General features: G+C 33.6%; 1 protein-coding gene and 1 pseudogene across 1 annotated transcript in view; both read left to right on the forward strand.

Moving 5' to 3' along the window:
* Nucleotides 1-1,732: 1,732 nt before the first annotated feature.
* Nucleotides 1,733-1,823, forward strand: LOC141457384 (U6 spliceosomal RNA; annotated as a pseudogene).
* Nucleotides 1,824-2,398: 575 nt separating this feature from the next.
* The window catches only part of LOC141456896 (DNA-binding protein D-ETS-6-like), a 97,246-nt gene continuing 86,135 nt past the window's right edge, over nucleotides 2,399-13,509 (forward strand). Inside the window, exon 1 of the mRNA XM_074133271.1 lies at nucleotides 2,399-3,344. Coding sequence (XP_073989372.1) covers nucleotides 2,879-3,344 — 466 coding nt within the window. The 5' untranslated portion in view covers nucleotides 2,399-2,878. The remainder of the gene's footprint in view (nucleotides 3,345-13,509) is intronic.

Below are 13,509 nucleotides of genomic sequence, written 5' to 3' on the forward strand. Positions count from 1 at the left end.
ATTAGATAGAATTTTATTTGCTACAAATAGATTCGTTTTTAGGCACATCAACATCTGAGGATATTGGCGCCCTTAGCTTTTTTTTCAGTGCACTGTAGACCTCCGGGTAGTGTTCTCTCGTTACAGATATTCCAGCGAAGTACGCTGTAAGAAGCTTCTAAGCAGAGAAAATCAAAAGGACCAGCAACTGGATTCGAACTCGGAATCTCTGCGTTGAAATCCAGTACACGCTAACCACCGAGATATTCCCATCCCTTCTTAAGAGAATTATTTAAGCACCATTATGAAAAAAAAGATCGATGACTCCAATCCATTGAAAGAAGTTTTAACATTAAAAGTTGACTTAACCATTAAAGAAGAAGATTAAAGCTTTCGCTTTTAATCTCTTTGCTAACGTGCGGCTAAGCAGACACTACAGCTTTTAAATACTGAAACGACAGGCGCCACGGTAGCCGAGCGGTTAGAGGCGAGACCTGCAAAGCTAATATGCATTGTGGTACTGGGTTCGATTCCCGTTCTTAGGCCATGGATTTTATTTAATGGTTAATAAAAGAAATTTACAGTAAAGTATGTTTGCTAGTCGCCTCCGTCCACGACACCTAATTGGTAGTTGGAGGTTAAGCCCCGTCTGAAAAAATAGGCGATTACTTTACTTTACTGAAACGACAGTTCTCTGTTGATAAGTGTTCCTTCTTCTTATATTTTTAATAAATTTAATATAAATAATCTGGCGTTGATTATAGTAACATATGCATCATTTTTTCCCCTTTGTGGAGCTGCTTCAGGGTCAGTATACTCTTCCAGATCGAGGTTCTTTTGGAGCTGTCGTATTTCGTTTAACTGTGAGTTTAGCACTCTCATTTTTGGCCCACTTTTAAAACACTCAGTTCCTTAGTTATTTATTTATTTCTCTCTACGTCCACCACTTAAGATCTAGAGCTTATTTGGTCCAGGATTCTTCCTGAATGTCAGTTCGATGATGTTGGTTGCAGTTTATATTATTTCACTCCTCCCCTGAACTCTAAACAAGGTTGCCATTTTCTTCTTTCATCGTATCCTTACTCTTATTGCTTCTGCTAGCCGAGGTTTCATATTTTCCAGCCAATTCTGGTGAAATAGTTCTTGTATTTCTAGAGATAACCTCTGGGCCGGACTCACTTTGATAGAGGTATATTTCGCCATTACAAAAAGCTATATCCAAAAGACAGATCCTACAGCCTTTAAATTTTTTAATAAATATTTGGTAGTTTTAACAGCTGGCTCAGCTTTGCCATTGCCTCTGCTGGTATATGGAGAAAAGAGTAAATCACCACTGAAGATCAAACTTTGCAAATTCTTCTCTAATTAAAGATTGTGCTTTGTCATTTACTAAAACTGCGATCACCCAGAAGTTCGAATAGTTGTCCATTACTAGAAATTTTCTAGTATTAATGGTGGAACAGAACTAGAGTAACAAATAAATCAATCTCTAAATCAAAAATTGACTTTATATAATTTTTTTTTGGAGAGAATATTGCGTGATAAAGTGACTTACAAGGCACCTCAACAGCCAAACGGTTTTTAGGCGAGGCCCGCAAGGATGTATTGTTACACTGGGTTCGATTTCCGATATAAATCCTGGATTTTATTCAGTGAGCTAGCTGCCTCCGTCCGCGACACCTAATTTAGTAGCTTGGACGTAACGCCTGCCTGAATAAATAGGCGATTACTTTACTCTTTACTTTATAAACCTGTACTCGCTTCGGCGGTACATATACTAAAATTGGAACGATACAGAGAAGATTAACATGGCCCCTGCGCAAGGATGACTCGCAAATCGTTAGGCGCCACGGTAGCCGAGCGGTTAGAGGCAAGACCTGCGAAGCTAATATGTATTGTGGTACTGGGTTTGATTCCCAGTCTTAAGCCTTGGATTTTATTTAATGGTTAATCAAAGAAATTTACAGTAAAGTATGTTAGCTAGTCGCCTCCGTCCACGACACCTAATTGGTAGTTGGACGTTAAGCCCCGCCTGAAAAAATAGGCGATTACTTTACTTTACTTTTTTATAAACCTACAAACAAAAAGATTGCTACTTTAACAATATATAAGTAAAGCATAAAAATAGAAAATGAGCAGATAAAGTGAAATCTTGTTTATATTATAAGTTTATTTTTATTAAAATAACAAATTAGTTGTAAATGTCTTAAAAATTGGCGGGAAAAAAGAGGTATAAATATATTCACACAGATGGAGGTAAATAAAATCGTAAAAAAGTGTAAGCAAGTAAACAAGCTATGAATGAGCAATCAAAAAGAGGGGGTGTGTATGCAAACCGCGGGCACACATTGGATATGGTGGGGGGAGAGAGATAGGCAAGCCGTTCGTTCAGCCGTCCAAGGAGTCACCGAGTTTCCAAGAAGTCGGGCCTACTCATCTTAGGCCAAGCGGGCTCCACTGTACCACTGTGCTGGCTAAGTCAGTACTACTTTTGTCTTAGTGCAGTTAACTATAACAATTTTTTTTTTAGTTAATTAATCGTATGTTTTTGTATTAAGGGTGTTTTGGAGGGTAAAAGGAGATTTTATAAAGACAAATTTGAATAGAGGGTATCAGAATAAACGTTTATAAGTTTCATTTTTCAAAATTTGGCCTTTTTCAGTCAATAATTCCATTCTTGTGAAATAATAGTGATGAACATTTATGATTAAGTTTCGAGGAATGATTTGAGACTTTTCTAAAATAGGAAGAGGTTTTTTTAAAAAATAATACATCCGGAAAGAAAGGAAAAAATTAATTTTATAAATTTAACACTTTCTCTCATAAACTTGACGTAAATAAAAATAAAATAGTTGTATATATACAGTGAAATGTTGACCATAGACAGATCACCATCGTAATGTATTCACCTGATTTGGAAAGCAGTTCGGAAATACTAATTGGACGATCCGATTGCCGTGCAGTAGTACGCGTCCAAAGGGGATGGTCCGAAGAAAGTGGCTATTCATCCACACCGGCCAATATGACACCACAAGACGACAGTTCATCGTCAGTATTAGATTACTTCGATCTAGATAGTTTTACAGAGGAAACTAGGCAAGCGGGTTGTTCAACGCAAGCAAAAACAATACCAACAACCACTTCGGCCACTTTTAGAAGACAACCGTCCGTAGATGATTATTATGGACAAACAAGTTATTCAACAATACCAACACCGGTCGATTCATTATCGTATACACCGCCATCAGTTTCCTCGGTATCATCATCCATGACTATGCCACCCAGTCTAGCGCTGCAAGAAGAAGAGTTTGAAGAAGTTGATGGAGATGATGAGGATGAGGATAATCGGGTCATGGTACCTACAGGTAATTATTTTAAATAATGATTTTATTCATTCACAAATTATTGGATTCATATGTTGTGATTTCCAATGTATTCATGCTCTGTTATACAAGGTCATTTTTTTTGAAATCCTAGTTTGTTTGGATGAATCATTAGGATATTGTTAATTCAACGAATAGTGAAATGTGTTGGAGTTTTATTTGAGCCAAATTAAATAATAAAAATAAAAGAAAAGGAAATATGGAAATGCAACAATTAGTTGCAGTAAACAATGTTTCTTCAATTCCCTAACTTTTTAATTAAACTAAATTTAAATTTATTAAAGAAAAGTAAATACCAAATATAAACTAAACAATCATAATTCAAGAAATGTCAAATTGAAATCATTTAAATTTGAGATGAATAATTTTAAAATTACCGTTTTTGAAATTTTGCCAGTTTTTTTTATTACATTTAGATATTTGCCAAATACTCTGCTCAATTGAAAACGATTGTACAAACATAGGTTTTGTTTACAAACAATCATTTTAAATAATTTATTATCTTGTTTTAAACTTGAAAGAACTGAGTTGTGATGCTAGAAAAGAGCCTTCCAGTTCTATGATTTCTGTATGTACTTGAACCGAAAAGCCACTAGTTTGAAAGGTTTTCAGTAGCAGCTAGTTTAAGCCCAAAAACGGCTCAAACAAATTCTTAACAAGGTGAAGACTTTGAAGAGTCGTTAACTTTTTATTTATTGTAATGACAAGATTCTGACCTAGAGATTAGATTATCTTCAGGGCTTATACTAATTAACAATTATAATTTGTTTTATGGGTGTTTGCCTCAGTGGTTGGTGTCTTTACTTCTGACTTTTTAGGAACTGAATGATCGGTTTTAAAATATCTTCTTTTTTGAGCGGTGAGTTTTTGTATGCTTCTAAATACCTTTCAGTTGTTTACTTGGTAAAGAGAAACCAAATAGCCAACTCCAATTCTGTGGAAAAGGTTGATCATATGGCTCTTGTCTTACTTTGCGGGGAATTGATCTATCTTTTTTTGGTGACTGATTGTATATTGTAGACTGTATTAGAAGGGCGGTTCCACCAAAAAGGGGAAGGAACGCAGGCAATCCAAAATGCCCATTGTTCCCCGCCCACCATTCATCTCATGAGAGATACCGGGTGCTTCAAGACCAATAAATCCGTCTAAGAGTTTCCGGATAGCAGTACAATAAACTTATAAAGTAGTGACAGGACACTAGAGGAGCATGGCGACTCAAATCGCCCAGTGCAGTGAATATACCTAGAGAGTTCTGGTAAAGATTATCAGATGCCACAATCTCCGGGAAAGGAAACATTTAACCTCCCGAAGATGAGGAATCTGGTTTTAGAATAAACGGGATACACTTCTACCAAAGTGCCGCACAGTCTCATTGGACTCACCACAGCACGAACCGGCGGAAATGGGTAAGGCCGCATTGGAAAAGATGATACGCTAAATTCGCTTGTCCACTCAACTAACCTGAACCAACTGGCGGATCCGGGACCTGCTAAAACCAACCATAGCCGTTTTTAACAGGTCAGGAATTTCCTTAGCCTGACGGCAGTCAGCTCGGGATCTCCACCGTTTCCGATGTTCCTTCAAAATCCACTGCTCCACCTTTGTTCTACAACGTCGTTAGGATTACAGGGATAACGGGCTGAAGAGACATTGTTATCAACGCAGCTCCTTTTAGTGACTGATACATTAATCCAAATAAATATATGAAAGATTATTGCCAATTTCAGTCGTCAAATTACTGAAATTATTACTGAATTTGGCCATTATCTTTCTTCCATTTAGAACATTTTAGACATAAAATATTTGAAAATCCTCTTATACTAGCTGTTGTCAGTAGAATATTAATTTAAAACAGTCAAACAGAATTTAAAACATTACATGTATAGAAAGGCTAAAATATATAAACATAGTAACAAATAAATAGATAATAGACAAAACATAAATATAAATAGATAAATACCATAAGCCTCCTAAGAACAATAATAAATTATGTAACCATGCAACCCACATACAAAACTCAGCATCAAACCACGTACTCAACACATAAAATATAACGCCAAGATTCATGGCGATCTGCGAAGTCCTGGTCCAAGTCAACTTTGGGATTCCATACTCTTTTAGTTTTTGCGCTAGCATTTATTAATCTCAGACAGAAGTGTTACTCTTAGACATTTCTTCTATCTTATTTAGATATCTTTTAGCCGGATGCTTTTTAATTTACACACTAGTTGGTTAAGGGAAAACTTCCGCGACCATTCTTTTCTGCTGAGCCTTTTAGATGCTGTCAAGCAAGATCGTTAATTTTGCCAATAATCAAAATCCATCCGGTTAGATCCTCTCAATTAGGGTGCAATCATTGAAGTGCCTTTCCTGGCCGTGGATGAGTCTTCAGCCGTTTTTCATTTCCATGGTTGCAATTGGAAGTTGAACGTGAGTAGTTCCAACCCACAGCTCTTGGTCCCAGTAGAGCCAGATCTGTTTCAAATGGTTTATATTCCCTATCTCAAGTTTAGAATAAACCAATTGTTATGTACCATTAATTTTAGTTTCATCAAACATCATAAAAATTTAAATCACTAAACAAAACTGTATAGGTTAAGTATAACCAAAATTGCTTGTTTAGCATTTTTATTAAAACAGAATCATAGAATGTTAATCATCTTACTAAATTTAGGCAACTAAACAGTAAACTAATTTTAAAACATACAGTAATTTTGTAAACACTTTTTTACAATGCATTGGTCCAAAAGGAAGGAAATATTGCTCTGATGTATGATATTCAATTAAAGTATCCAGTAATTCAACTATAGTATGTGATTACTTTCAATGTAATATCTGATCGTAAAGAATATCTACTAGAAATAATTTCCCAACTAATGATCAATCTTGTCTATTCCTATTATTTAGACTCATCACTCAGCTTTCTCAGAATCAATGCGCTAGCCGGGACTAATGTTCTCGGTTTATTCGTCATTTTAACGTTGATTTAGAGGAAATCACTTTACTGATGTTTGATTTTCAGTAAGAAAGTTTGAAACGTTGTTACTTTTGTTTTTATTAAAGCTTGGTTTTCACTCACTAGTACTGCGACCATGAGTACCAGTTTCTTGAATTTCATTGATAAAAACTTAATACAATTTTGAATACACAGTATTGATTCATCAATCATGTAAAGTAATTTTAAAATGTAATCTCTACTAACCAATGAAAATGAAGCCATTTGGCAGAGGAAAGCGTTTTTTCACGTTTTTTTTTTTTTTTTTATAGAAAATTAACTAAGCAATACACTAAATTGTTCCAATAAATTGCCTAAATTAAAGTAAAATTTGTAGAGCTTTATATTACTACAAAGATCTTAATACATAACAACTTATATAGTAAAGAAAAATCCTAAACAGTGCTAACTTTGAGGTTCCACAGTTTAAACTTAAACAAAATCTTATTTATCCATTGAATTGCACAAATTACTACATTTCTGAAAATAGGCGTGTGTCCAGCAAAACTTACTTTGTGAAAATATTTGTAAATAGGTATTTACTTTGTGCAGGTAAATCTGGAATCTTCCACTGAAGAAAGTTTTTCAGAGATTTATTTTTTCTCTCTGCGAGATCTCTACTCCTGTCCAATCAGCGTCAACATTCAACTCAGTACTTTTTATACGTGCAGAAATAACTAGATTTTGGGTAGCACTGTAAAAAGCTCTCATGACTTCAGATAAAATTAGGCTGGGTATAGTCGAGATGAAAGTGTAATGTAAGCTGAACATAAAATGTCAAAGAGGAAATTCAGGTAATGTTTACGTGAAGTTATTTTGTAGAAGGAAATAAATATTGATGAATAAGTTTGGATGTTTTGGCCGTTATCACAAGAAAACCTGCAACAGTTGCCCAAACCCATCTTAAATCTTCGAGGTATTGTGGACCTTCACGAACTGATTTTTTGACGCCCAGAACATAGAAGGTGGAAAATGGAAGGTGTTCAAAACGTAGAAGATTTAAAAAAAAATATAATTTTTTGGCCCCAAAATTATAATTATTACAATTATAGTAATGGTATAAATGTACATCTATAGCTTTTATTTGTAACTTTTTCCCCAGAAAATTTGATTTAAGCCACTTTTTGGGATAACGGTTGGGTAGATTCCCAGTAAAGTGCCATTTTTCAGAAATTTACTTATTTATTTATTTGGCCCCAAAATTATAATTATTACAATTATAGTAATGGTATAAATGTACATCTATAACTTTTATTTGTAACTTTTTCCCCAGAAAATTTGATTTAAGCCACTTTTTGGGATAACGGTTGGGTAGATTCCCAGTAAAGTGCCATTTTCCAGAAATTTACGGTTCTATCTGTTGTTAAGGGGAATGACATTTACTAAAATCGAATTTGAAGACAACTCTTCTACTGGAGTTACTTTTCTTTTCAATTGTTTGTTCCCTCGAACATGCCTGCTAGGCTTTTCAGTAAACCTCGAATATTCATTACGTATACAAATAGAACGATAACTTTTAACCATTTTTTTTTTTTTTCTTATTCGATTTGTGAGTCAAAATCTTGAGAATAAGAAAAAGTCGTTAGAGTATCCACTCCAGTTTTCTATAGCCTCCAAAAAGTATTAGTCAACTGAATAAAATGAGTCACAATGAAGTTAGTCCAGACCATTGTTGTCGTATTCTCCACTTTTCGGCGACATGAATACAGACTGATCTACGAGATCTTTATTTTTTTGTTTTTGTTTTCATTTTATCAATCTTGAAGGAAGTTCACACGAACTGTTATAATCCTTACTTGGCACTGAATGTTCAATGAGTCACCGATACAATGTAGCTTACAGCCGCTTTGTGCTGGAATGTGGTTTATAAGTTATACTCAATGTTGATCTTTCAATTGCAAATCTTTTATTGATTTTAGTAAATGAATAAAAAAATCTAGAATAATATGGGCGACAAATTACTCATTATTTTGTACTTTACTCAGTATTTTATCGGTTGGTTTGTAGTAATAATTATAAGAATCGTTTTTAAGTTTAATCAAAGCTGGAAGAAAAGTTGAACTAACGGACGGCCATCACTTCAAAAGACTGAAGTATTGAACAAAACGGTAGAATATTTAACTCATTTCTATACAATCCTTTATTTGGGAATGCTCGTCTTATCTTATATTTTATTCAAAACGTTTTCCCAAGTAACGTTATTTTTTGTGGATTCTTTGGGGACCGCAACAAGAAACATTCTTATAAAATATCTTAACACCTTGTCAGGTTATAATGAAAGTACTGCTTATTCCAAATGTGGAAATGTCTAAAGCAGATATGTAACTTTACAGAATGACAAAAAGAAAAAATCTATCCAAAAGGTACAACAAAAATCTCCTTATCAAAAACTTAGTTTAAAAAATTAAGTATAAGGGTTGATTAAACGCCAAAAGGTACACAAATCAGCAAGTACCCAACATTTCATTTATACTTCCACCCGTAATTTCAGCAATTTAGAAAAATTCGAGAAAGCATATTGTAATAATTGATATCATTTAAGTAATTTTACTGCATTAAATTTTCATTAATATTTTTTAGAATTTATTAGATGTCACAGACCCTTATGCTGGCCATTTTCATCTACATAATATTTGTTGAAGCAGCAAACCATTTAACTTGATATTGAGGATATGAAACTGAATTTCTATTCAGTAGCATCTCCACTTCCTCGTGATGACAGCTTATCGGCCTTCACCTAAGAAGATAAAGCTTCCTTTTCTTATCTATGTTCTGTTTTCAGTCCACACTCCGGTTTGATCAATCCACATTTCCGAGTATCCCTCTTGAAATACATTCTTTCCTCTTCAGGCTTCCCTATTCTATCTTGCTCCCATCAAAGCCGTTCACACCTTCAGTAAATTCTCTACAAAGAATTAATTAACTACCATCAATTAGTCTGGGCGACTACATAAACCTAAACATTCCTATCGCCAGACTAGTTGCTCGTAACACGTTACAGAAAATTCCATCTTAACTTAGTCTCATCGCAATCCCACTGGTGACGCATTACTTTCAGAATACTTCCAGACTACACTCCTAGACCTCTTTAAAGGCAGTAGCCTCACAAGAATAATAATAATAATAATACAAAAAGGGAAGGGATTAGCTATGAGGTTAGCATACTGGACTCCCACGCGGAGGTCCCGGGTTCGAATCCAGCTGCTGACCCTTAGATTTTCTCTTCCTAGGAGCTTCTTACAGCTCACTGTCCGGTGATGGACAGTGTTGTCTGTAACGAGAGAACACTGTCCGGAGGCCGGCAGTGCACTGGAAAAAGCTCCGGGCGCCAATAACCTTAGATGTTGACGCGCCTTAAATCACAAAAAAAAAAAAAAATAATAATAATAATACAAAAAAACTTAGAAAAAGTAGATTGGATGCAAACTTAGGTTTTCGCACGAGGCATCATCATTTAATTCAAACAAAGTTCATCCAACGGATATTTAATATAATATAAATCACAAATTATGATCGTTTATCCACGGATTAGTTTTGCTGCTACTATGACAAAACGATGACGCAAAGCGCTGTTCTAAGTATTTTAGTCATTCAATAAAAAACTTAAAAATAAATGTGTTAGTTACTAACTAGATGTTCTTTACCGGAAGAGACCTTGATTTCTGTTTCCATTCACTTGTTTTTGTTTAAATCCTGTCAATAAATTTCTTTCCGGCTTTAATTTTGTTCTTTTTTGGTTAACTTAGATTTCCTTAGACCAGAAAGGAAATGCGATAAAAACTTGACATCCTCATTTAGAAGAAACACAAATTTATCGCTAGTGTTTATATTGTAATTTTATTTTATTTTGATGAAGCATTAAAAATTTGGGCCCCAATTTAATAAGACTAACTGTAGTGGTATTTCCACCATTGGACTATTTCATTGGCTCTAAATTTAATCCTATACTTGATGCTAACACTTCAGTGTAGTTCAATCATTAATATTAAATTACTATATTTAAAATATTAATTATTATTAAAATGTGCTATTAAGCTACCTTCTCGCGTCACCACTCTTAAACCCGTCTGAAAAATTAAGCAATACTCCATATTCATTTTAACAAAGTAAAGCTAAAGATAAGTGGAAATAACAAAGCAATATTACTTAACTGTATCTTTAAATAATAAGGATACAGTACAATTAAACTAAATCTAATACATTCTGATTTAAACAATATCGCCACTCTCCCACTTTTGCCGAAGTTAATATGGCGCGATGATCCAAAATATGGCGAAAAATTAGACATCGAGTTAAATAAATATAAAAATTTAGGAAATGAAGCTCAGGATATTATTAATTCTCTGATAAATATTGTTAACATTGTAGCGTCACGGCAAAAATTTCGGAAACCTTTAACTAAAAAACAAGAATGGTATGACTGGCAATGTGATAAAGAGAGAGCAAGGTCATTTCGTCTATTAAATTTTTATAGAAAAACTAATTCTAATGTAATCAAAAACATCTATTTAAAATGCAATCTAAACTATAAGCTGTTGTGTAAAAATAGAAAAAAGCCAGATCAGAGTCATTCAATTTAAATTTTAGGCCCTTTGATCCAGAAGCTGACCAAAACTGCACTTTGTGTAACCTAAATGAGATAGAAACCGTTATTCATTTTATAGGAGTTTGTCCCATACTGGCGCCATATAGGCTTCATTATTTAAATAAAACAGTTCTCTCGATTGAGGAGGTATGTAGTTTTTTGAATGGTACAGAAAACTGGAGTGACTTATGCAAATATTTAAAATCAGCTATCTCTTATAGAAGATTGATTATTAATGAATTTTATCTCTGATGATAAGTCGTTTTCATTTCTATTTTTGTTCTGTTTTAATATTATTTTTATTTTTTACTTTATCCGATGTTTATATGTTCCTCATTTAGTTACAGTTTTAAACCATAATAATTTGTAATCGCAACTCGGCAGACGGATGTAATCCATTGCCTTCAAAGAGTTATTATTTATTTTTCTATTGAATTTAGAATTATTATTTGTTCATAAATATTATTGTATTGTAAGATGGAAACATTTCTTTAAATAAACTCTATTATTATTATTATTATTATTATTATTATTACAATTAAACGGGCTCATTAAATGGTTAATAAAATAAGTTAAGAATGTGAATTGTTATGATTGTAGTGATGTAAACGAACATATAAATCAGTGGTTCCCAAACTTTTTTGACCCATGGACCCCTTTTTAAAGCCAAAACTTGCCCATGGACCCCTTTTTAGGGTCAAAACTTGCCCACGGACCCCCAAGTGAAAAAGCTACATTAATGCATAGTATAAAAATTACAAATTTAAAAAAGCATTTTGTTGAAGAAGTATTTATTGAAATTATAACTTTTGTTTAAAATAAAATTTAAAAAAATTAATAATTTGGATTGGATGAACGTGATGAGATGTTATGAGTGTATTTATATTCGGCTCAATGTTTGTGAGTAGCAAACCGCCAATCCCCACGAGTAATCTTTCGTTCAGGTCTGCATGAAGAGCCGTTAAGTGTTGACAATGAGCAAGCAAATCTTCATCTCTATTTTGCAATTTCGAAAGATTTGGAAACTGAGAACGTTCTCCTCTTCCCAAGTTTGGTTTTGCAGAAAACGTTTTGCAACAAACGCAGATATTACGCTTTTAGTTTTGATTAAATTTAATTGGTCACCTTGTAGTTTCTAATTTCCATAATAATAAAAATGGATCACAGTTTTATTATTTTATATTGAACCTTGCGCGGACCCCCTGATGTTGTTCAGGGACCCCCTAAATCAATTTTAATTTTCCACGGACCCCTTGAATGATACCGGGTACCCCTGGGAGGTCCGTAGGGACCACTTTGGGAACCACTGATTTAAATAATTAGAGTAACAACTGAGAATGTTGCTTGTTGAGCGATTGATTCTTGAGTATCTTGAAGTAAGGGATTAAGTGATCTTGAGCGTCATGTCTTGAATTCTCCTTTCTTTTATTTCGTTCTTTCATCGGACCATTATGCGGAAGGACAGCGGCAAAGAAGTGGACTAAAAAGAAAGAGTGCCCTCTTCTGTACCTTTATATCGTCCTGCCTACTGTTCTTCTTGCTGTTATGGAAGCTTATTGCTGTAAGAATTGAACTAAATTCGGCAATTTAACTTCTTCGTTCCTTCCATTACATAATCATTCAGTATTCTAATCTTTTCTAACGATTGCACTAACAACTGTGAGTGTAATTAAGAAATAATTTTTTATTTGAAGCATTATTTTGAAAACGTTGTCGTAGGAAACATTTTGGGGAATCAGGATAATTCGCTTTAGATGTCTTGAAAAGGAAGGCTGTTTAGGCTGTAACTGTAGTTTAGTGAAAATTAATTATAAAAAGACAAATTGTCGCTTAAAATGATCTAATATTTGCAGAAAAATGTTTAATGGAAGCTAAAACTTGAATAAGTTATTTTTCAGTTACTTTATTTGATTGAAATCAACTATGGAATTGAACATATTGACCAATTAACGCCGCTTATTTAGTTTGCTAAATTAAAGAATTCCCAATCTATATCTTGCGCATAGATAGGTATTATTTATCAAGTAATAACTTTCATTACACAAATTCTTTACAAGAAGATGCTTACTTTCATAACAATTCATCAAACTGAAATTTCAATTAAAAACAAAGCAGAATTTAAGGACAACAGTTGAGAGGAGTTGTCACGCTGGGAAATCCCAGTGAACCGGTTCTGGCCCAATTACTTATTACTTCCACTTGGCACATAATTAATTATTTTTAGTTACAATAAAATAATATAAACCACTATAACATTATTTTTTCCCCCAATTTCATAGTTTAATATTTTAAGGACATTGTTTCAGTTAATAATCCTTGAAAATTTAGAAATAGCCTGGATTTCAGAAAAATATCACGTTACATCTTCTGGTTTAAATTTTTGATGTACCAAAAGACAAATCAATAGTCTGCACATCTTTAGAATATTCGAGGGAAATAAAAGTACCTACTCAATAACTAAAAGAGTTTATTAAATTTGAAATGCAAATTATTCCAGAGCCATTTGGAATTAACAGAATGCATTTTTCTTTTTTTCTTCAATAATTCTAAAATATTTTATCTCCTGC

Source organism: Rhodnius prolixus, unplaced genomic scaffold (assembly GCF_049639745.1).
Source record: "Rhodnius prolixus isolate KJV_2025 unplaced genomic scaffold, Rpr scaffold_10, whole genome shotgun sequence".
Lineage (NCBI taxonomy): Eukaryota > Metazoa > Arthropoda > Insecta > Hemiptera > Reduviidae > Rhodnius > Rhodnius prolixus.